Consider the following 23,813-nt stretch of genomic DNA (forward strand, 5'->3'; position numbering starts at 1 on the left):
GATGAGGCCCTATGACTAAATTTCCCACCGTAAATGAATCACAATTAGAAGAACCTAGTGCTGAAGCACGAGCTGTTTCTGATGTGACGTTCCTGGCCTAGAACCATTCTCTTGCTATTAAAGAATAGAATCTCCCATCTTAACCTTGGCAGGGACTGCCCAGTCCCCTGACTTGAGGAAAGTAAGACATCTCCATTTTACAAAAAATAATAGCATCTAACACTTAAGCCCTTACCATGGGGGAGGTATTGTGGTAAATGACTTGTGTATATTGACTTCCTTAATCCTCACAACCCTAACGGAAGAACTATTCTTATCACCATTTTTGAGATGGGAAAACCTGAAAGGTTGAGTACTTTGTAAAAAGTCATCCAGTTAGTTGATCGTAGAGGTAAGGATTTGAACTAGGGTCCCTGTGATTGGAGACCTTCTGTTCCACATTGCCTCTCAAAAGCATCTGAGGTCCACGGCTTGATACCTGTCCCAGTTGAAAGAGTTGAAAAGTGATGGAACTGGGGAGGGGTGATTAAAGGCAGAGTGGATCTTTGGCCTTCCTATGCAGTGACTTCTCTTCTAGTGTGGATGGTGATCTTTTTGTGGGTCATGAAATCAATGTAATGGGTCACGAACAACATTCAAAAGAGAGGAGAAAAAGAGGTGGTGGGGAATGAGAAAAAGGAAAAGAAAGGAAGAGAGAAATGAAAAAAGAAAAGAATGTATCATACTGCACCACATGTAGTCAGAACAGTATTAATCCGTGAAACTTTTGTTCTGTTATATATGTGCATGCTGTGTTGTTATGAAAAAAATATCTTTCTTACTGTAGGTTGTAGTACCAAAAGATGACTGGATCTCATTCAAACTCAATAGTCATCAGGAAAATAAAAATTAAAGTAGTAAAATATGTTTTCGGAGGCAAAATGTGTAAAAACAACCTGAATGCCTGTCAATAAAGAGCAGATTTATAGGGCCAGGCGCAGTGGCTCATGCCTGTAATCTCAGCACTTTGGGAGGCCGAGGCGGGCAGATCACAAAGTCAGGAGTTCAAGACCAGAGTGGCCAACATGGTGAAAAGCTGTCTCTACTAAAAATACAAAAAAATTAGCCAGCATAGTGGCGTGTGCCTGTAGTCCCAGCTACTCAGGAAGCTGAGGCAGGAGAATCACTTGAACCTCGGAGGTGGAAGTTGCAGTAAGCCGAGATCACACCACTGCACACCAGCTTGGGCAACAGGGTAAGACTTCGTCTCAAAAAAAAAGAGAAAAGAGATTAGTAAATTATTATATATTCATAATAAAGCTATTAAGAATGGCTTAGGTCTATACATATTAAACTAGGGAAATTTTCCATGATTAAGAAAGAAAAGCACACTCCAGAAAAATGCATGTGGTATGACCTTATTTTTGTACAATACATGATGAAATGATAAAATCCCCAACACAGAGGTAAACATTTGGGTGGTGGATTGAGAGGAATGGAAGAGGAAAGACAGAAGTAGAAAGTAAGGAAAACAATGACAAAGGTTTATAGCAAAAATAGGTATGTCCTGTATATTATTCAGGGGCTCATGGGAAATGGCAGACATATACAAACTGTGGAAATCGAGGAGAGTTTAATAAAGTGACTAGTTACAAAGTTGTGGGAACTGTTTAGGAAAACCAACAGGGGCTAGTCCCCTGGGTTTATAACAGCAGGGAGCCATTACTACCACCTGAGGCTGAAGGGGTACATGAGGGTGGTTACCAGAGCCTGGAGTGACCAGCCATACGCAAAGAGCCTCTAGACAAGTGTTGTGGACTTTGGAAGGAGGAGGCCATCAATCTGCTGTGACTGGCAGGGAGGAAGAAGATTTCTCTCTCCTTTCACCCTCTACTCTCCTCCTGGTGCATCCCACTGGTCAACCCAACTGGAGGCGTAGGGGACCCACTGATGTGGCCTACAAAGGTCAGCTGCCAAGGACTGCCCTGGGCAGGGTCAGAGAACGGTAGAGGCCTCTGGAGAGCAGTCCTAAAGGGACACAGGGACACAGTCAATACAGACTACTAGAACATTCAATGAAAAGGTAGAAGAATACAAATCCCATCTACCATGTTTCTATTTGTATGTAAAAATTAAATATTCACATGGATAAAAATGAAAGAGTTATCAGGGCAAATGACAGTATTGATTTGTTTTTGTGAATAGTATTTCAGATTTGGGTTAATCCAATCTAATGTCTTCAAAAATAATTATATTTAAAGGACAGTTTTCTTTTTTATTCTCCGCAGCAACAGACCTGAGTTAAAATTCTGACTCTGCCTTACATTGCTGTTTCTCTAACTTCCTCATCTCTGAACTGGGAATAATAAATACACCTAAGATTGCTAAGAGGATTAAATAAGCTAGGTGATTTTGAGATCTTAGAACAGTAGTTGGCACACAGTAAATGCTTTAAGTGTTTGCTGTTATGTATGGGGACAACAGGACAAGAGCCTCCATGGCCAGGCGTGGTGGCTCACGTCTGTAATCCTAGCACTTTGGGAGGCCAAGGCAGGCGGATCACTTGAGGCCGAGAGTTCGAGACCAGCCTGGCCAACAAGGTGAAACCTTGTCTCCACTAAAAATACAAAAATTAGCTGGGTGTGGTGGCACACACCCGTAATCCCAGCTATTCAGGAGGCTGAGGCAGGAGAATTGCTTGAACCCAGGAGGTGGAGGTTGTGGTAAGCTGAGATTCCACCACTGCACTCCAGCCTGGGCGACAGAGTGAGACTCCATCTCCAGTCTACCCACCATCCAGCCAAAGCAAGTTCCCTGTAAAGGGCACTCTTGATCATGTTGCTGTCTTCCTTGAAGTTAGTCAGTGGTCTCCAGACCTCAGAGGACAATATTCAAATGTCACCCTTACAGCTATCTCCAGCTTCATCCTTTTCACCTCTTCCGCATGTGCCTTCCCTCTGGCCACATCAATTCCTCCTGGTTCTGTACAAGTACCATGCTGTCCCATGTCCAGAGAATTCTGTTAGAAATGCCTTTTCCAGACCATGTCACTTTCCTACCTGGCTAACTCTTACTACTCATCATTCAAATTTCAAATGTCACCTCCCCTGAAAATACTTCCTGTTCCCCCCAGTCTGTTTAGAAGCAGCTACCACACCTCATCCCATAGAATCCCATGCAGGCTCTATCACGCCACACTCCAATCATGAGCATACCAATTCCCCCATCAGTAGTAGGCCTCTCAAAGGTAGCAGTGACAATTTTTGTCTCTGGACCCCAGCCTAGAGCAGAGAACCTGATGAGAGTTGATACTTAATCTTGATTTATCTGGGGATTACATTCATAAATGAACAAGATAAGTAACTTAACTGACCCTGAGTCATTCAGCTAAGTAAGTGGCAGGGCCAAAATTCAAACCCAGCTCTGTTTGACTCCAAAGGCTACTACTTTCCCCCAAGCATCTGGAAGTTCTATGGCTGCCCTTGGACGAGCTACATGCCTGAGGGAACTCCCAGGGGCACTAGACCAGCTCCAGCCAGAATGAGCTGCTCAGCAGAGACCAGGAGAAATAAATGCCTCCTTTCTGGGAGAATCAACCACATGACATTTGCTTTATCAAGGGACTTTCTCAAGAAAATCAATTTCTGGAGCATGTTAAAATACAAACAAACCACCACCCACCCGCCCACTTCTTAAAGATAATTGGTCCTAAGAGATCTTAGAGAATTCAGACAATTCCACAATGCTGAGAGCACCATCTGATCACGTGAACTTTGTTTTCCCTAACCAAGCATTTTTCTACAGAATTTTGATTTAAAATTTGGCTTCACTGTGAAATGTGCATCCCCATACTCTATCGTTTCACCCATGGCAAACCTGTGTGCACAGCCATGGATACCCTAGGGATTCTTGCCATAGGCACTTGAGATTTGCTCTTGTGGCTTATGATGTTACCAGAATCCCTTGATAACAGTGTTTATATCTATTTATAACTGTAACCTATTATCCTATTTTCCATATAATTGGATGGAACCGAGGATAAAAAAAATCTAGCTGCATAAGAAGTCATGCTTTTACAGAGCAGATGTTTGCTCAGCATGAAAAGTAAATTAGCCTTTAACACAAATACCCAGAAACACATAAGCACCCTTTCCAAAAGCACTAATGTTAATATTTTATCATGAAAAATAATTTAAAGATAAAGGATATTAAACATTCAAGGGAAGCAACCACAGATGGTTTTTAAAATAGGTATTCATTTTACCTCTTTAAGGTATGATGCTGGTTGCAATTCAGGCACTGGATTCTTTCTCCAGTTCAGGGCAGAGAAAAATGACTTATAATCTATTTGTTTTTCACTGTCTTCAAACCTGAAAATATAATAATAATACATAATTTGACTCAATTTGCAGAATTCAAGACCAAAATGTCAGTTTCAATTTTTATCATGAAAACATAATATCATATATGCTTCAATATCTGATATTTTTCTTATTTCTTACAATTTCTTATTGCTTCTGACCCTCCAGAATGTTAAATTCTTTGAGCAGGGATCTTGCCTATCTAATTCATCAAAATATCCCCAACAACAAGATCAGTGCTGGCACTTAGTAGGTGCTCAATAAATACTTGTTGTAGTTGCCACAGAAGCAAATTTGCTCATTCAGTAACTAAGACCATAGTGATATTTTGTTAAAAATATTTAAAGGTCCTTTTAGTTTAATGGTTGATATTACATGTCAGCAAAATAGAATGTCCTTGTATTTCTTAAATTGCATACCTTTTAAATCTTTAAGGCAAACTAGATTCATTTGTCTACCAGTATATTTCTTGAAAAAATAAAAGGCATCTTTATCATTTATTATGTAGCCATTAAAAGGGGTTATTTAGATCGAAATTTGCTATCATATAAATATGTTCTTGATACACTGTTAAGTAGAAAGGAGGCTGTAAAACAATATGTAGAGTTATGATCCCACTTTAGGTTTATATTTATATTAAAAAACAGAAAAAGTATGGTAGCAATAGACTTACATATTAAGAATAGGTATCTCTGGGAAGAGAGATTTTGATTTTTTATTTTTCTTTAGGCTTTTGTGTATCATCTGAATTGTTTTAAGTTTATGATAAGAAAAACTTCAGCCCATTTTCATTTTGAACAAAAATTAATAAATGATTATTCTGTACCATAAAAATATAGGTCAAAAATAATGAATCTCTTTGACCACTATTTCCTAATTATGGATATTAGCTAAAATTCTTCCTTAACCATAATAGAGATTTGGCCATGAAGATTCAGTAATTTCAACACAATTGCTACAATGACCTAAACACAAAATACTTCTTAATATAATGACTCAATGCCACCTATCCTAAATATGATCACATTCTGCCAGTTTTTAAGGCTAATCATCATGTAACACCAGTTTTTGAAGGAAAATACCAAGTGGTCACTAGACATTGTTCCAGGCACCCTATTCCAGGCTCCTGCCCTTAAAATATACTTCTAATCAGTCCAAAGATTTTTCTCTTTTCTTTTCAAAGTACTAAAAAATTAATAGCTTATATTTATAAACTAATAAAAATTAGCAGCAATAAATTAAATGTTACAAGCTGAAGTCACATAGCCTCATCAATCTAAACAAAATGGAATCAACAAAGTGACCAGAAGAGGGAAAAGGGGAATTCTGTAATTCTTTTGTGTACACTTTCTTTGGCCAAGGATTCTAAGATACAATTCCAATATGCTACCCCCTACCCACTGTTTACCCTTTAAATTATGGCTCACTAGTCATTTCAACTCCTTTAAAGGACATACTCTGTTTATGGAAAGATTTATAGCCAAAATGTAGGACCATTATTTCTTTTATTTGTGTATGTTTTGGGGGAAGAATGAAAACTCAATTAAAGATGTCTCATAATAAACTTTTTTTTTTTTAGCACAGAGCCTTGAAAGAAAGTATTTCCTAATATCCCCAGTAGGAGCTAAGGTCAAAGAATGAGATCATGTAGGACCTTTGGTTTTTATGCTGAGGAAAACTAAGAGCCACTAGAGCATATTATACAGAAAGGTTATGAGACCTTCAATGTTCTGAATGTTTGTGTCCCCTCAAAATTCATATACTGAAACCTCATCAATGTGATGATATTAGGAGTTGGGGCTTTAGGAAAGGTGATTAGATAGTGAGGGCTCTGCCCTCATGATGAGATTAGTGCCCTTATATTAATTAAAGAGGCCCCAGAGAACACTCTTGCCCCTTCTGCCATGTAATCCTGTAAGGATTCAGAGAGAAGGCATCATCTGTGAGCCAGGAAGTGGGCCCTCATCAGACCCAAATCTGTTGTAATCTTGGTCTTGGACATCCCAGCTATGAGAGCTCTGAGCAATGAATTTCTGTTGTTTATAAGCCACCTAGTTTACGGTATTGTTATAGCAATCTGAACAGACTAAGAAGGGACTTATGATATTTTTAAAAGATCACTCTGACTGATATATTCAGAGTAGAACACAGAGGGCAAGGCAGAAGTGGCAAGGACAGTTAGAAGTCCCTTGCAGGGATCCAGATGAGAGATAACGGCAGTTTAGATGAGGGTGGTGGCACTGGAAGGCAGTGAGGAGTGGCCAATTCTGAATATATTTTGAATGTAGGATTCCTAAAAGACTATATATATTATGTAAGAGAGAGAGGGAAAAAGAGAGAGTATTCAGGATGACTCCAACGCCTTTGCTTGAATAATTGGAGCAATGAAGCTGCCCTGAGATGAGAAAGACTGCAGGGGCTGCAGGTTGGAAAGATCTTGAGTTCAGTTTTGGATATGCCACATTTGGATGGAAAGTGAGCAAGTGGGGCTATGAGTCTGAAGCTCAAGGAAGTAGTCCATTTGAAGATACAAATATGGGAGTCATTAGCCATATAGAAGGTATTTAAAGCCATAAAATTGGGAGACTTGAGGAGATCATCAATAAAATAAGTTTCTGTATCTGTTCTTAAAGTACAGAATTTGTCAGTAAATTCCCATTACATCAATTATAAGAAGCACTTAACTCAATCCTAGAGGTTTCAGAAGTATAGTATCCTGGTAATCTGGGAACCAGACAAAGACTACCAAATAAATCTAGGGTCACATCAGACTTCACTCCTCATATACAATCCACTAAGCAGTCCTGTGGGTTCTACCGCTGTAGCATATAACAAGTCTATCTATTTCTGTCCATCTCTTTTACCACTCCCTAATTCCAGGCCACTATTGTCTCTCATCTGGATTATAGCAATAACTCCCTGTCTTGGTATTGCTACTTCTACTCTTACCTTGCTACAGACCATTCTCCACCACAGTGCTCTTTCTAAAACACAGATCAGATCAATCACTTTCTTGCTTGCAATCTTCCAGTGGCTTCCCAATCCACTTAGAACACAAGGTAAACTCCTTATCAGGGTTTATAAGACCCAACTTAATTTCGCTGCTGATGGCCTCTCTGATTACATCTCCTCACTTGAAAACTCTGTCTACAATGTTTCCGGTATACTAGCCTTCTTCTGGTTGCCTGACCATGCCAAGACTGCTGGCAGCAATGCAAGGCATTTGCATTTCTGGTCCCTTTGTCTGGAAAGTCCCATTTCAAATGTTTCTTCCTTAGAAAGTCCTCCTGAAGTTCCTCTTATCTGAGTCCCTATGCCTGAATTTGCATTTGCCCTAGATGATGGCACCAGAACACACTGGAAAATTTCTGGAAGTCACCACAGGAAGTCCTATCATTAGACTTTGTTACCAGTAACTCTGATATTTACCTGTTACCTCATAACACACAGTCTTCTTTCCTGCCCAGTTCATTATGTCAGACTCAAAACATTGAACCATTCATCCATTTAGGGGGACATTTAAGAAGAGTATTTAGGAATCAAATCATATTCAGGAAGGTCCACTGAATAAAAGTATACATAGCTCAGAAATAATGTCTAAAAGTTTTTTGAGAAAAAATGCTTGAACGAGTTCATCTTTCCAAAATCCCAGAGCCAGGCCTAAAGGAAGAGTTGTGGTAATGTGGTAAAATACTCCCAAGTTTTTCTTTTCAGTTCTGTCTTAGAGGATCTCAGTGTGTGTGGGAATCCCCCCAAGAGGCACAAGGGAGAAAAGAACAAAGGATATTTCAATTAAAAGGAATAAAACTAGCTCATGTTTCTTGGAAGAATTCTCTGCTCTTGGGAAGTAGATAGAGTTGCGGTAAATCACGATGAATCAATCACAAGTACTTCTCTCCCTTTTCCCCCAAATCCTACCAAAATGACCAAAAACCAATAAAAATAGGTTATAATCCACAATGACAAAGAGAACTGGAAAAAAGACCACAGTAGAGAAGAGATGTCACTCTTTTCAAGATGAAAAGTAAACAGAGGATTGGTAACTAACTTGGCAGAGCTGAGGAAGAGAAGCTGAACCCTAAATGTCCCTGTCAGTAGGGAGAGGGCACTCAGAGTCCAGTCGATTTGGCCCACAAAATTCCTGGGAGACTGAGTGACTGCAGACTCTGGGGGCCAATAAAGGCAGGAATATGGTGTGGCACTGAAAACACACTGTTTGAAAGCCTGAAGACAGCAGGGGCTGGGCGCGGTGGCTCATGCCTGTAATCCCAGCACTTTGGGAGGCCAAGGCAGGCAGATCACGAGGTCAGGAGATTGCGACCATCCTGGCTAACACAGTGAAACCCGTCTCTACTAAAAATACAAAAAATTAGCCAGGCGTGGTGGCGGGCACCTGTAATCCCAGCTACTCGGGAGGCTGAGGCAGGAGAATGGCGTGAATCCGGGAGGTGGAGCTTGCAGTGAGCTGAGATTTCGCCACTGCACTCCAGCCTGGGTGACAGAGCGAGACTCCATCTCAAAAGAAAAAAGACAGCCTGAAGAAAGCAAGAGCAACTGAACTGCCACGTATCTTCCTCCATACTGTGCTCCTCCCTGTAGAGAGCAGAGGTTTGTTCCCCAGAATAATTCAATGAAAGAAGCTCCAGTTTGGGAAGAGGAGGCAAAATGGAGTGCAGAAGATCAGGGGCAGTCAGGTGCCTTCCTTCCCCTTTTCTATTCCCAGAATACCAGTGGCCATGCTTAAACTCTCCCTTTCCCCCATCACACCCTCCCTCTTATCTTTGCAGGAGAAGATAGGATTCTTCTCTCCATACTCTGAATGGTTCCAGAGAAATCTCCAGATTCCAGCTGGGGATTCTCTAATAAAATGAAGGCTCAGGAGTTGACTGGGTAGTGAAATCCATTAATCAACAAACCCCTTCCCCCAACCAAAGCATCTAACATTAAAGACAGAAGCCAAAATGGCAACAGAAAAAAATAATAATAAGGAACCAAAGGCAATTCAGGGAATAGAGGGAAAGATGTGAGATACGAGGATGTATTACATTCCTGAAAAAAGAACAGAAGACTACAAGAAAGGAATATCTGGATGAAAAATGTGCTCTTGGAATTAAAAATATTAATATGATAGTAAAAGATGCTGTAGAAGGCCGGAATAAAAACTTAAGGAAATCCCTTAGTAAATGCATCCTAATGAAAAACAAAATCTGGGAGAGAAAATATCCAAATTCGAGAGATCTAAAATCTTTGTATTTATTATTTATTTATTTTTCATACAGGGTCTTGCTCTGTTGCCCAGGCTGGAGTGCAGTGGCACGATTATAGCTTACTGTAGCCTCGATCTCCCAGGCTCAAGTGATCCTCCAGCTTCAGCCTACTGGGTAACTGTGACTACAGGCGCACACCACCATGCCTGGCTAATTTTTTTATTTTTATTTTTTTGTAGAGACAGGGTTTCGGGTTTCACTATGTTGCCAGGATGGCTGAGAACTCCTGAGCTCAAGTCTCCTCTTGCCTTGGCCTCCCAAAGTACTGGGATTACAGGTGTGAACCACCACATCTGGCCTTAAAATCTTAGCAACAGGAGTTCTCATAATAGAGAAGAAATTATTAAATAATTAATAGAAAATTTCTCAGAACCAAAGGACAGTGACTCCAAACTAGAAGAGCCTATAGGGTGTTAAGCAGAATGAATCCATATATAGCTACACACGCACACACACGCACACACACACACACACACACTCTCTCTCTCTCTCACATCATGAACTCTCAGAATACTAGGAATAAAGGGAAGATCCTAAGAGCATTCCAAAAGAATAAATAGCAATGGAAATCAATATTAAGCTAAATTTTCAGTCACTATAACAGGAAGTTAGCAGACAGTATCCGCAAATGATCAATTATGATATCATATGCAGTGCACTCAATATGTACATGCTATTTTAAGTAGCAGAAGCAGCTAGAAGTGCTGAAAGTGGCTTCTTGTTGTGAATGGGTCTGGGGGGTGGAGAAGAATGGCCAGAGACTGCTGTTGTTGAAATAAGCTTTTTAGAATGATTTGATAATTTTTGACTATCAACATATGTCAGTTTGATATGAAGAAAATTTTAAGGAGTGTAAAAAGCAGATGAGAGACTCTGAGACATGATTTTCCAGGTAGTAAACATGTAAAAGTCAGATGTGGAAAGAAAGAACTGCTCCTAGTCGGGAGTATATTCAGGAGGAATGAGTCTCTCAGTTTTCCTCCCTGCTCCAAAATCCTGCCCGTAGCCTCCTGGGCCACTGACGTAGGGTGGCTTTTCATGCCATCATTTGTTATTATAACATGCACTCTGATATACAACATGCACTCTAATATACACCATGCTTGTTAGATGAGGTTGTAAGGAGAGAATAAAAGCATAAGGAAGATCTCCAGTCCTAACAATAGTATAGGTCAGAGGAGGAGGAGGAGGCAGGGGAAGCAGTTCAGAGACAGAGAAAGGTCTGAATATTACAGGAGAACAAATCAGTCAGTGACTACAGTTACCCCTGAAGGTTATCTAAGTCCCCCCATCACGGAGGCCTACCTCTGTCTCATGGCTAGAAGCATCATTTACCAAATCCTAGCCATCCTTTCAAAATAATCTGGAAAAGCCTACGAATCGTATAGAAGGTATATCTCCTTATTTCATGGCCATGCTGTGCTTTCCATAAAAAAAAAAGTGGTTCCAATTCTCCACCTGAGTCCCCTGCTTCACTCCTCTCCAAACGACATTGGCTCTTGTTCAAACTCTGATCCATGGTCAAAGGACAAAGATTTGCCACTCTGGAGGAAATTCTTTTCAAAAGGCTTTGAAAGCACTTCCAAAGAAGAACTTTCTATGGCCACATTGTTGGAATCAGTGTGCAGCCTTCCAGGGTGACTGCCCTAAAGGGCAGCACTAATTCTGGCTTTTAAGTGTTCCTACGCTTGTTAAAAAGTCAGCCTTCTTACTTTCAAGTCCTAGCTCACAGTGCGAAAGTGTTTTCCTAAAACCTCCATAAATTCTTCTTTCCCTTTGATACTTGTGAATCCACCATTTTCTCCAGTACACAAACTCAGAGACATGTTTGTGGAAAAAGGGGGGGGGAAGGCAATTCCTCTGGTTCCTTTCTAGATAATACGACCCCTCAAACAGAACATGCTTCCTGATGTCTTGCTAGGTGGGAGTTCTTAGAACTGGGTCTGATGTGACATTTGACTGATGTTCATACCCCCCCTCCCCAAAATGATAAATGGCTTGAAAACCACAGAAACCAAGAAGCCATCCATCTCCTTGCTACGGGGAATAATCCTGAGCTGCTCTATTTCCACCCTTGGTAGAGGTAAAAGCCTCAGTGGCAGCTGTATTTTGCTGAAGAGGAGCCTTCTTCTCCTCTATTGCAAAGGTCACCTCATCATTTAGGGGAATGGTCTGGAAGGGAGAGAAGACGGTGAAGATCCATTTTTTGACTCAGTTGTATTTGGTTTCAGTCCATTACCCAACAAACCCAGGGTTGCATCTTCAAACACCTGGTAAAAGTCGTCAAGGCCAGACACTTGAGAAGAGATGGAGCTCTGGGCCCCTGCGTCAAGTTGCCAACAAGTAACTCTGGTTATCTCTAAATAGTCATGCCTCTAAATTCCAATTCTGACTCCACCACAGAGGTGGGTCACAGCTGCCAGGTAAGGACTGTAGATAGAGTCGATACTCTGTCCATATGGTTTGGGATTTAAAAGAAAAATCTTTTCAACTAGAAATCCCGTCATATTTGAAAAGGTAGAAATCTGGGTGGGTGAATGGGTCTGACAAAGAGACAGAGTGAGACGAGAGAGCACACAAAGGAGGAAAAAGGGAGACAGAAAGACAGAGAGAAGGGGCTTCTCTGTGAAAACTTCATCAGTACACTAAACACTCTGCCACAATAGCTACCACATGGCTCAGCCCTTGCTTTTCAGCCTCACTGCCAGGTATTGTTGGGTGAAATCACAGGAGCTCCAACCCTGCCTCTGGGAGCGGGGCAGGGGGCAAGGCTGGGTAGACTATAATTAGATGATTTTAAAGTCCTGTTAACTTTTTCCATTTTAACTGATACTTCTGGATGAGGTACCAGCTCTTTTGGGAGGCCAGTTCTAAGGCATTCCATGGAACCCAAAGCCAACTATAAAAGTCTAGCTCAGGACAGAGCTGCTAGGGAAAGAGTTATACTTGAATCTCTAGTTATTCCAAGTCTAGATCCAGAAGGCCACAATTAGGGGAGGAGGCTGCCTCTTTCCTTCCCAGTCCCACGAAGAATACAGAATGGAATGGCTTCAGAATTCCCTCTACCTCTTATGGTCTAACAATCAGAATTTTTTGCTTATTATTACAGAGGAATATTAATATCCAAATGAAGACTCAGAGGGGTTGAGTAAATGCCCAAGAATCGCATGGTCAGGAAACAGTAGAGTTGACCTGCAGAGGCAGGAGCAGCTCTGGTGGACACCAAGCCCATGTTTTTCTCCCCCATGTCCAGTGCATTAGCACAGGACAAGTCTTTGAGGCTGCAAAAATGAACGAGACCTAGTCCCTACCCTCAGGAGCTAAGATAGAGGCAAAGGTTTAGAGTATCTTAGGCAGTTGTAGTCCTACTTCCATTAGACGCTCATCTTGGCCTGGAGCACAGTCTTTTGGTAAGAAACTCTCAGAGTTTATACTTACGAAATGAGGAATAATGCCTACCGTCAATTAAAATGCACCTTTTCATATGCTCAAAAATTTACAAAATATTCTAAGGCCCTTAGCACTACATCAATACAAAGTGTCACTCCTATTATTAATGGATAATTGCTACCACTATATAGAACAGTTAAGTCTTGATGCTCTGTACATTAATGAAATGAATTTGCTTGGTAAGTAAGGTGACCTTATACCAGCTCCCACAGCACAAACTGACAGGGGCTGAGGTAACCAGATATAAAAAGTTTTGAAGTCCTGATTCCAGTTTGAGTTATGCTAACATAATAAGGAAAAGACCAAGCTGAATTATAAGAAAAATGGGAATGGAGTAGAAGGAAAGTCCTGGTACCAAAATGTAGGGTTAGGAGAAATACATGGGTAACAATTACTGGGTGAAAGAAAGCATCCATCCCTTTAGCCATATTGTTTTTCATCTCCTGATCTGAATTCACCACACAGCAGGGTTACACAGCTGCTCAACAGCTGCCCAGCTCCATCCCAAGGCAGGTAAAACTATTCTTGGGCAAGAGCATGCATGGAACAAAATCAACAAGCTCCATGCCTGCCTCCCACGGGAGACTGTAGACGTCAGAGGGGGCTCTGGCTTAGCGTGCCATAAGGAGGGCTGTGCAGAAAGAGACTCTCGTCAGCGGTCTGTAGGGAACCATAAGAATGCAGAATATAAATGTAAGCTGCAGGCTGATGGGCCCATTAGGAATTAGGGCAGTCTTTGTAAGGAATTATAGAGATGATGCAAAACACTAAGCATGTGACCCAAATCATGGCAGGGCATACTGGAGGGAGAGGGGAATGGGAATGAGACATTTTCTAATCTGATTAGTCTGAAGTTTCCCCTGAGTGTGGTGAAGGGTCACTGCACAATTAGAGGCAGAGTTAGACTGAACATGGTCTGCTTAGCAGCTGAGTGGGATGACCTCCTCAAAGCTAAGCTGGGCTTGAAGACAGATGTGTTCAGAGACTGAGGCGACTTCGAAGCAAGTTCTGAAACAATCTTTTTGCATTTAAGGTCAAATCATAAAGGCAAAGACAAAACAGTCTGCTGAGAGAATGAGAGAATGATGACTTGGTGGCCTTAGCACTGGATAAGAAACATGTAGTTCCTCCAGAGGCCAGGCTCTCACATTACTGGACTCTCCAGGACAACTCATCCTCAAGACCATCAAAAGATAATCTAATAAATATCCACAACTTCCTGACTAGAAGACAGCTTAATGGGTGAAAGGCATTCAGATCCAATTGTTGAAAAACATGGCTTCCTCTACATAGAAAGACACAGGTTTCTTCCAGTTCATTTCTAAGTCCAAGTGTGTGGTCTATGGTCCCTGACTTAAATTTATCTCCTAGTCCTCAATCAATTCTTTGCACCAGGTATTGTGCTGGGTACTTTATGTATGTTATCTCAATTAATCCTCCAAACCACTAGGAAATAGGTACTGTTACCTCATTCGAGAGATAAGGAATCTGAGGTTCAGGCAGGTCAAAACCCTTGCACAAGATCACACAGCTAATAAGTGGACTCAAAGAATTTAAGAGATGGGAGTGGAGGAGGGGGGTAAAATTGTCAGGTTGTGACAACTCATTGGTTATTTATAGGTGGTAAATCAAACAGAAGCAGTGTCTGCATCTGAATGAATCAAAGTTCAAGTCACAACTCTTCATTCCAAGGTAAGGGATAAAGAGACACATAAATAGTGATGTGAGAATTCTTAGGAGGAGATAATCACTCTGATTATCAGCCAAATGAATGCAACAGAGTTTCATGGATATGGTGCCACTTGAAATGGGTCTTCAAGGAAGAGGAAGCTTTCAGCAAGTGAAAACCATTGGGAGCTATTGCCTACTGAAGAAATAGCAAGAGAAAAGGCCAAAAAAAGGGGGGGGGAGGGGGAAGGTGGGAGGTACATGTGTAATATGCTAAACGGCCCATGTGACTGGACTACTGGGAACAGGAAGGGGAGTTTTGGTGGTGGGGGATGATAACTGTGAAGAACTCTGAGTCCAAGGCCTGCCTACTTCATCTCAGTTCCTTTACGGCAGGATCTCTTACACGGCTGCTAGCAAATAAAAGCAAACAGAGTTAAACAAAAACAAAATCAAAACAAAACAAATAGAGCTGATAATCTAGAAAATTATTCCAGGTTGATTCAATGCACACACACATCCAACTAGATTTGCCCTCTTCTGGGTTTCCCTCCTGATACCTTGGACCCTAGTTCCCTGACATAGAATTTGGCTTTATCTGTTCCTTTGGTTTCTCCTTTTGTCTCATACAAGGACTCCCCACTTCAGACCCTATTTGAGAACAATGCTTCAGCTGTCAACCCTAAGCCCAACTATGGAGAAGGAGCTTAATTCAAAGTTAAAGAGCTGGTCCTTCCTTAGAGAGCAAAGAGACACCACAGAAGGTTTGTGAGTAAAAGTGCAATATGATGACATACATTTTTGCTCTTAGAAGGTATTTAGCTGCTATATGTAAAGATGGATTTAAACATTTAGAGACTGGTGGATGAAAGACCAATGTGGTGGCACTGCAGTATTTAAGCAGCAATGTGGGTCAGAACAAGAATGATGATAGTGGAAATGGAGAGGAGAGTAGACGCAGGCAGTAAGGAGAAGGTAGAACTGTCAAGACATCCTAATATACTGGCTATTTGTAGACAGTAACTCAAAATGATTAGAAGCAGAGGATGTGCATTTGAAAAGTTCAGGATTCAAGTCACAGCTCTTCTTCTACACTATGTGACTTTGGGCAAAATACCTCATCTCTCTAAACCTCAGCAACCTTATGTATGAGATAAGAAAGATAACAGTTTCCACCTCACCAAGCTGTTCTCAAAAAGTAAATGAGATAATGTATCCAAAGCAATGATCACAATGCCTAGAACACAGCCAAAAATGTCAGAATTATCAAGATATATAAGTCAGAAGAGCAGCTAGAGTGAGTGATGCTATAGGAAGCATAAGAGATGGCCAGAGTCTAGGTGGCTGAGAGGGAAATCAAAAGTCAGTTTCGACAGGAGAATTGATGTGTTTTAGAAAGCAGTTCACCATGCTCTCGTTTTACAGCATCATAATCTCTATGTTTTACATCTGGTGCTCTATCAGGACAGAGCCCCATGCTAATAACCCTAGGTTCTCTTACTGCATAGCTATCAGGAACTGCTGCTTTGAAAAACCTGCCCTGAATTTTACATCTAATGTCCTCCTAACCAACAAAGTTGTGTATTTCATTTTGTCCCAGGAATCTGTGGATATATAAGTGTGTACTCATGTTAAAAATATAAAATAATAATTTGTAATAGGCTCTCTAACATTCAAAATCAAGACAAACTTTTCCTTCTATAACACTTAAATGGAGGTAGGTCACCAATAATATAATGAAAACAGATAAGGGTAAATCAAGGGTAATTAAAGGGAGATGTAAAACCAGGAATGGTCCCCCAAATAAAACTATGCAGGACAATCCCTATCAAGAGTGGAACTCTAACTTACCTTGACAATAAGGATTCTAGAAGATCATCACTCAAAGGTAATCTGAAGGATTTGCACAGCCTCTTAATGTCTTTGGTGGGTAATACATTTTTTCTGCATTAAAACAAAGCAAATGAACTTTTATATACCTTGTATACCTTTAGTAACAATTACATACTATAGGAAAGAAAATACATTTGTGATGTTTCCTGAGAATGTACACATGGAAGTATAAAAATTGGTATTGGAATTCACAATAAGGAAGAACAGTCACAATTCATTTCATCAACTTTTTCTATTTCAGAGGCCACCAGATTCCATCCTTACAAAGGCTTTTCCTTCAAGATACAGATTCTTGGTTGGTGACAGTATAGCCTATTAAGGCTGCAGCCACAAATGTTGCTCTAAGTAATTGATCTGCATTCTTGACCACTAGTCAAAAATGGTTCTAATATTTGAAAACATCTCTTAAGTTGACAGGCATCTATGAGCCTCCAACACAAGTATGATATGACTTGAGGGTGTTTTTCTGTTCTTTTCCTTGGATCCAAACCTTATAACCTGGAAGCCCCAGCTGGGGCCTCAATATTCACTTCAATTTTTTCAGATGCTAGCAGTTTTCTCTAGAGCAGCCCAACAGTCATTTTCTCCAGTCTTCTGGGGGGCAAAGAAATGCTTGTCCAATGTTCTCATTGAGCCAACACTTTTCTAGGCATCGGGCAAAATTAGAACCAACAGGAAAGAAAGTTGGTTCTTTTCTTTGCAATGAGAATGTTTATATCTAGAATCAAAGCTTGTTACATCTGGAAGAACCTCAGGCTATCTGGTCAAGTGGCCTCATTGTTTCTAAGAAGCGTTCCTTGAATGAAGGGGGGCCACACTTCTCACTCTGGGGAAGGGGGCACCACCAGGGTGGAAGGCAGAGACAGGGCAATGCAAAACTCAGGCCGCACATCTTCTAGGAAGCTTGGGGAAGCTTAAAGAGTCAAGGAAAAATATCATCTTTATAAAAACTCAAAGAGGATGCATTATGGATTAATAAAAAACATGTTTATTTCTAAGACAAACTATGGGACCTACACAGATATTCAGGGAATGCAGTTGGCCACTTGGGTTCAGACTTCAAGTTTGGGGATAAGGCAAGAGGTCACAAGGAAGAGAGATGGCAGTGGTGTGCAGCAATACGGATTAGAAGCTAGAGCGAGAACTAAGATTTTTCTAATTCCAGATGAAATCAGTAAATTTATATTTCTCCCCACTGTATCAGGTCTGTAAGATGAATGCAAAGAAACATATTAAGTTGTTTGCATCCAGTTGCATATAACAATGACTCAATGAAGCTCAACATGCACACAATCAATGTATAAGAAATAGCTTATGCTGAACTTCATTATTTTCAAAAAGAAATAATTTCAAAGAAATTCTACAGAATGTTTGCTTGAAAATTCCATTTTCTGTTTATTATAAAAGTTACATTTATAAATCCCCATCAGTACTAAAATAATGTTAAAAAGACAACATCTCAGAATTAACCCTCCTAACATTTCGATTTACTATGCTTCAGTTGAAAGCTTCTAGAAACAAATGAAAAGAACATGCAAGGGAGAAGCCTATTCTTTCAAAGATACAGGGCCTCCCCTATTCCATCAACAAGACTAGCCTGGCCAACATGGTGAAACCCTGTCTCTACTAAAAATACAAAAAAAAAAAAAAATTAGCTGGGCATGGCGGTGCGAGCCTGTAGTCCCAACTACTCAAGTAGGCTGAGGCAGGAGAATCTCTTGAACCTGGGAGGTGGAGGTTGCAGTGAGCCGAGGTTGCGCCACTGCACTCTAGCCTGAGCGACAGAGCAAGACGCCATATAACACACATACACACACGCTCACCATCACTGGGAAATATCTGTACCCAAATACTTCTCCAAAAATGATTTAAGGTGTTTGTGCTAAATAGTAGAGTATGAGTATGATGACACATGTCAATTTTCTTTTTGCCCTTTTTGATAAAATAGAAATTCCTTCATTACTCAGGTTTACAGAAATGTAAATGATTAGAATCAATAAAACAAAAGCTCACTTTTGTCGATCTTTATACACACAGGAATAAATCAAAGTGTCGAAATCCTCAAACATATTTTTCTTTAACTTTTCATGGGCCAGTGCAATTAAGAAATTCGTATCTGGACATGTGCCCTCAGGTGCACGGTAGTGACATGCAATGGTTACAAATTCTTGCTCTGTGAGGTTTCCAACAGTCAAAGACATCAATATGTCTCTGTAATAAAAATGGAAAAACATTTATAAACTGATATCTAAGAATACAGTATTTCACATCTCCTTCTATTTAAAAGATCCAAATCCCATTTTACAAAACTTTTAACAACTGTACAGAGGTCAGGTGATTTTTTTAACTTAATTTCTCTACTTAATTTGGGAGCAGCAGGAAGGCACCAATGCCAGAATGGAAAATCATAGGCACTGTAGCTTATAAATAAAATGGCATTTTGCCCAGAGTCAAACACCTACCAAATAACAGCCTGCAACCAGGAAGTAAATTTTTAAAGGCTTTGAATGGTCAAAAAACCTGTCACTAAGTACATGACTTTATCCAATGCCTATTAATCTTCCTTACACAAAGTAGTAACAGGCGTGGGTTTCTGGTTTCCTGGGACATAAAATTTGTAAGTTAATAAATTAGGTGTTTTGGGATGGAGAAAGCAATCATGCACATTTCTGTAATAAAAAGTAAAAATGGACACATCCCGGCAGTGAGAAAAAAAATAAGAGAAAAAAATTAAAAGTTAAAAGACCTATGTAAGCGTACAGCTGTCTGCATCTTTAGAAGGCAAATGATACTGAGATTATTAGGTAGAGCTAAAAAAAAACTAAACAACATACCAATGAAGAAGACTCAAGGCTTAACAAATTGGCTGAATTGTTTTCAATGTAACTCTGTATGAAAGCCATAAACTATGCAGCATACATCAGACAGAATTATATCAAAATGATTAAAATGCAAAATGTTATGGTGGTTACAGGAATAAGCTTCCACTGTCTAGAAAGTTTACTTACTGGAAATAATTCAGTTCCCAAGAATCCTGAATAAACAAGGGAATAGAAAATTTTATTTGGCCTTCTGCTAGAAAGAGGTCTTTCAGAATAAAAGCTTTCAGTTCTTTTAGGTATTTCTGGACATTATCATTTAATAATTCTAGATTCTCCTAGTCAAGAATTTCCATAGAGTCTAGGAAATCCCAAAGCATTGCTGTTGACCTATCTAAAGGAAATTCTTTTAATCTCCATCTACTTCTCAAGTTTCCTGGGTTCTTTTGTTTCAATTTGGTTTTGCTTTTGTATTTTTAAGGGGAAATGAATGCAAAATCCAACCAAGATGATCCCTGAATTTCAGCAAGTCAGGTCAATCAATTAGTAATATTGGCAGGAGGCTCGCTATATGGAAAACACTGTAAAAGGTTCTCTGGCATTTGAACTTTTCAGGGTCTGTTATCTATTTGCACTGTCCAAGCATATAGATGATCTTTCAAAGCCACAAACTGGTAGGGCCACTTAAATAAACTGAGTAATAGCAATAACCTCTGCCATTTGTTGAGTACTGCGTGCCAGGTCCTGTGCTAGCAAGGACTTCTGGCATCTAGCCTAGGAGGTGGTGCTACTATTATCCCCACTGTACAGATGTGAACTGAGGCACAGAAATGTTAAATAACCTGCCTAATGTCACAAAAGCCAGAATGTGAACCCATGTAGTCTGGCTCTAAAGCTCATGCTCTTGCCTACTACTCTATCCCTCTTCTGTTGGGACACAGAAGGCAGAGAGAAATGATGGAGTGGGGCTCAGTCAGGAAATGTGCCTAAAGGCAGTGGGGTTTAACCTGATTTGTTACGGACCTCTATTGCCTTTATTGTCCATCATCTCTGCTTTGAGGGCTATCACTAACCATTATTTAAAAAGTAAGAGAAAATAATTTCAGAAAACTTGAGTCACCAACCATCTCTGACAGAGGGCTAAGTAACCACGAAAGAGCCACTCCAAGGAAAGCCCCTGGCTCCACTACAACGCTGGTCAAGAAACAGTCATGCCATGTGTGTTTTTACACTACACCATCATTAAAAGCATTATGTTTGGGGCCAGGCGTGGTGGCTCACGCTCGTAATCCTGGCACTTAGAAAGGCCAAGACAGGCAGATCGCCTGAGGCCAGCAGTTCGAGATCAGCCTGGCACATGGTGAAACCCCATCTCTACTAAAAATACAAAAATTAGCTGGGCATGGTGGCACACACCTGTAATCCCAGGTGCCTCGGGAGGCTGAGGCACGAGAATCACTTGAACCAAGAGGCAGAGTTTGCAGTAGCTGAGATCATGCCACTGCACTCCAGCCTGGGTGACAGAGTGAGACTCTGTCTCAAAAAAATAAATAAATAAAAATAAAAAAGATTATAGAAAAATAAATCTAAAAGTTAAAAAAAAAGTTATGATGTCTGGGAGGCTGAGGTGATTGCTTCAGCCCAGCAGTTTGAGGCTGCAGTGAGCTATGACCATGCCACTGTACTCCAGCCAGGGCAACATAGTGAGAACCCATCTCTACCAAAAAAAAAAAAAAAAAAATAGCTGGGCATGGAGGCATGCACCTATAATCCCAGCTACTTGGGAAGCTGAGGCAGGAGGATCACTTAAGTTTAGGAGTTTGAGGCTGCAGTGAGCTATGATCATACCACCGCACTCCAGCCTGAGTGACAGACAAAGACCCCATCTCTAAAAAAAGAAAAGTATGGTATTGATTGATATTTATTGGTATGCTAGATGTCCACGTTATGTTGATAAATGTAGTATGATCCCAATGAAAAATCAAGATACAGGTGCACATATGGTCATAGAAATAAGACCAGAAGGATGCATGCCAAAACATCAATAGTATTATCCTGAATGGCTGAGATGTCTTTTAAAAAAAAGTATTTCCATTTTTTTTCTGAATTTTTGTAATAATCAAATATTATTTTGTCTAAATGAAAAAAAAATTCGAAAGCATTTCCTTTTGAGAATAGGATATGGCGTGAGGAAGAGAAAGTGGCATGTTCCCAAGGACAAGGAAAAAGAACATGTGGAGCAATAACTAGAAACTTTCCATACACCTTTCACTAAGCTTATTATAGCACCACCAGAACATAAACGTTTATTTGCCTTTTCATTGGATAAACTGAAATTATCCTGGCTTCACTGCAGTTAAAATTTATATCTGCTCGGTTTCTGTATGTTTGGGTTTTAAACAGCTCAGTATTCCAGTTTTACATGACTTTACATCAAAGTTTCAAACAAGCTGTGCTATATTTGAAACTGCCGACAGCCCTGCAAGGCATCAGGGGCTCCTGGAGCGGCTGCCTGTGTGGCTGCTGTGCCCACATAAGGCAGGTTCCTGCACCAGGGATCTCAATCAGGACGTACAAGCCTCACCTTGCAGACCTCAGATGGCTGTCTCCACTCTGCCCCACATTTGCCACATGTGCGTTTTTCAGGACTCACCCCCGCCCTGTTAAACTTTAGTAGGATTTACAAAGAATTAAAAATCCAAAGTCAAGCATTCCATTTTTTATTGTGGTAAAATACACATGGCATAAAATTTGCCACCTGTGACATTTAGTATATTCACAATGTTGTACTACCACCACCTCTATCTAGTTCTGAAACATTTCCATCACCCCAAAGAAACCTCATACCCATTGAGCAACCACGCCTCTTTCCTCCCTCCTTCCTAACCCTCCTCCCTACCCAGAATCTGCTATCTCTACAGATTTGCCACATTCTGGGTATTTTATATAAATGGAATTATGTAATATGTATTCTTTTGTGATTGGGTTCTCAGCACATTTTCAAGGTTCATCCATGTTGCAGCATGTATCAGGACTTCGTTTTTCACGGCTGAACTCTTACTCATTGTACTACCATACTATTGTTCATTCTATGAATGTGCCATATTTTGTTTACCCACTCATACATACGTGGACATGTGGGTTGTTTCCACCTTTGGCTGTTGTGAATAGTGCTGCTATGAACATCTGTATACAAGTTTTTGTGTAAACACCTGTTTTCAATTCTTTGGGGTATATATACCAAGGAGTGAAACTCCTCAGTCACGGTAAGTCTGTTTAACCTATTGTGGCACTGCCAAACTGCTTTCTGCACACTCTATTTTTGCTTAGCAGCAGCCACAAAAACATAGGTCCAACTTCCATCAAGCATAGCCCTTCCTCACCTGAAACATCACACTGAACTTGAAATAAGATCTGATACCAAAATCTAATCTCAGTACTTCTTGAGCAATCATTTCAGGGAAATAAAAATGTATTTTAAAAGCAGTTGTGACTGTATTGATCTTGTGTCCTGTAATTATTATTACTAATCTTGAAGATTTAGATAGCAAGTTACCTTTGCCTTTAGCCAATATTGCACTACATTCCTGGCACTAATATTTTATAGAGTATAATACTATAATATCACAGTATTATTTAGTTAATCTTATAAAGGATGCTGCCATGATTTTCTCTTGACTTTTGTAACTAAAGTCATAAGACTCAAAAAAATGCCAAGATGCTCTAGGGTATTGAGAATTCTATGCAGAATTCTGAAACATGAAATGCTAAACAGCTTTATAAGACATAATTCCATTAAAGTCATCCAGTAAAATGGTGAATCAAAACTTCCTTTTAAAGCTCTGAATCTCAGGGTATTTTCTTAGTTGTTGCATCATTGAAGTCTAAGCAATGTCTTTCAAATAAACTAAAAAAAAAAATTAAGTTTTAGCATAAACAAGGGCTCAAGAGCCTAAGCCTTCAGACCCTAAGGCATACAACAAAATCTAGTTGAGCCTAAATTAAGCCAAGCAGCAGTTTTGGCGACAATTAGGTAGCATCCTTTCTCATTTCTTTCAATTTGATACTCATCAGATAAAATGTGTTTTGCTTCCTGTAATCGGAAGCTGTGCACACCTGCTTATATCCTACCCTCCCTCCCTCAGGCTTTCTCTTACACTTGCGGGCCTAAGCTGCCCATACAAAACAGAAACCCTTGCCGTATTGTCACTTATATTCCAGCATGTCATACTGTGGTTTTGTTCATTGTTGAATCTGTGGCTAGAGTATTTTCAGACAGTAGAGGGTGGTAGAGATAGCTGGTAGAATATGTGTCAGAGGAAGGAGAGATGGGAAAATACATCACAGAGAGTCCGATACAAATGTCTGACCAAACA

The 23,813-nt window shown here is 40.2% G+C and overlaps 1 protein-coding gene across 1 annotated transcript in view; it reads right to left on the bottom strand.

Annotated features, from left to right (window-relative positions):
- Positions 1 to 23,813, bottom strand: part of LOC129462996 (EF-hand domain-containing family member C2-like) — a 128,087-nt gene that overhangs the window by 11,978 nt on the left and 92,296 nt on the right. The window contains exons 12-14 of the mRNA XM_063617743.1: positions 18,632 to 18,829; positions 16,577 to 16,669; positions 4,244 to 4,349 (exon numbers count right to left, since the gene is read on the bottom strand). Of these exons, the coding sequence (XP_063473813.1) occupies positions 4,244 to 4,349; positions 16,577 to 16,669; positions 18,632 to 18,829 (397 nt within the window). The remainder of the gene's footprint in view (positions 1 to 4,243; positions 4,350 to 16,576; positions 16,670 to 18,631; positions 18,830 to 23,813) is intronic.

The sequence above is a fragment of the Symphalangus syndactylus genome, chromosome 14 (assembly GCF_028878055.3).
Source record: "Symphalangus syndactylus isolate Jambi chromosome 14, NHGRI_mSymSyn1-v2.1_pri, whole genome shotgun sequence".
In the NCBI taxonomy this organism is placed as follows: domain Eukaryota; kingdom Metazoa; phylum Chordata; class Mammalia; order Primates; family Hylobatidae; genus Symphalangus; species Symphalangus syndactylus.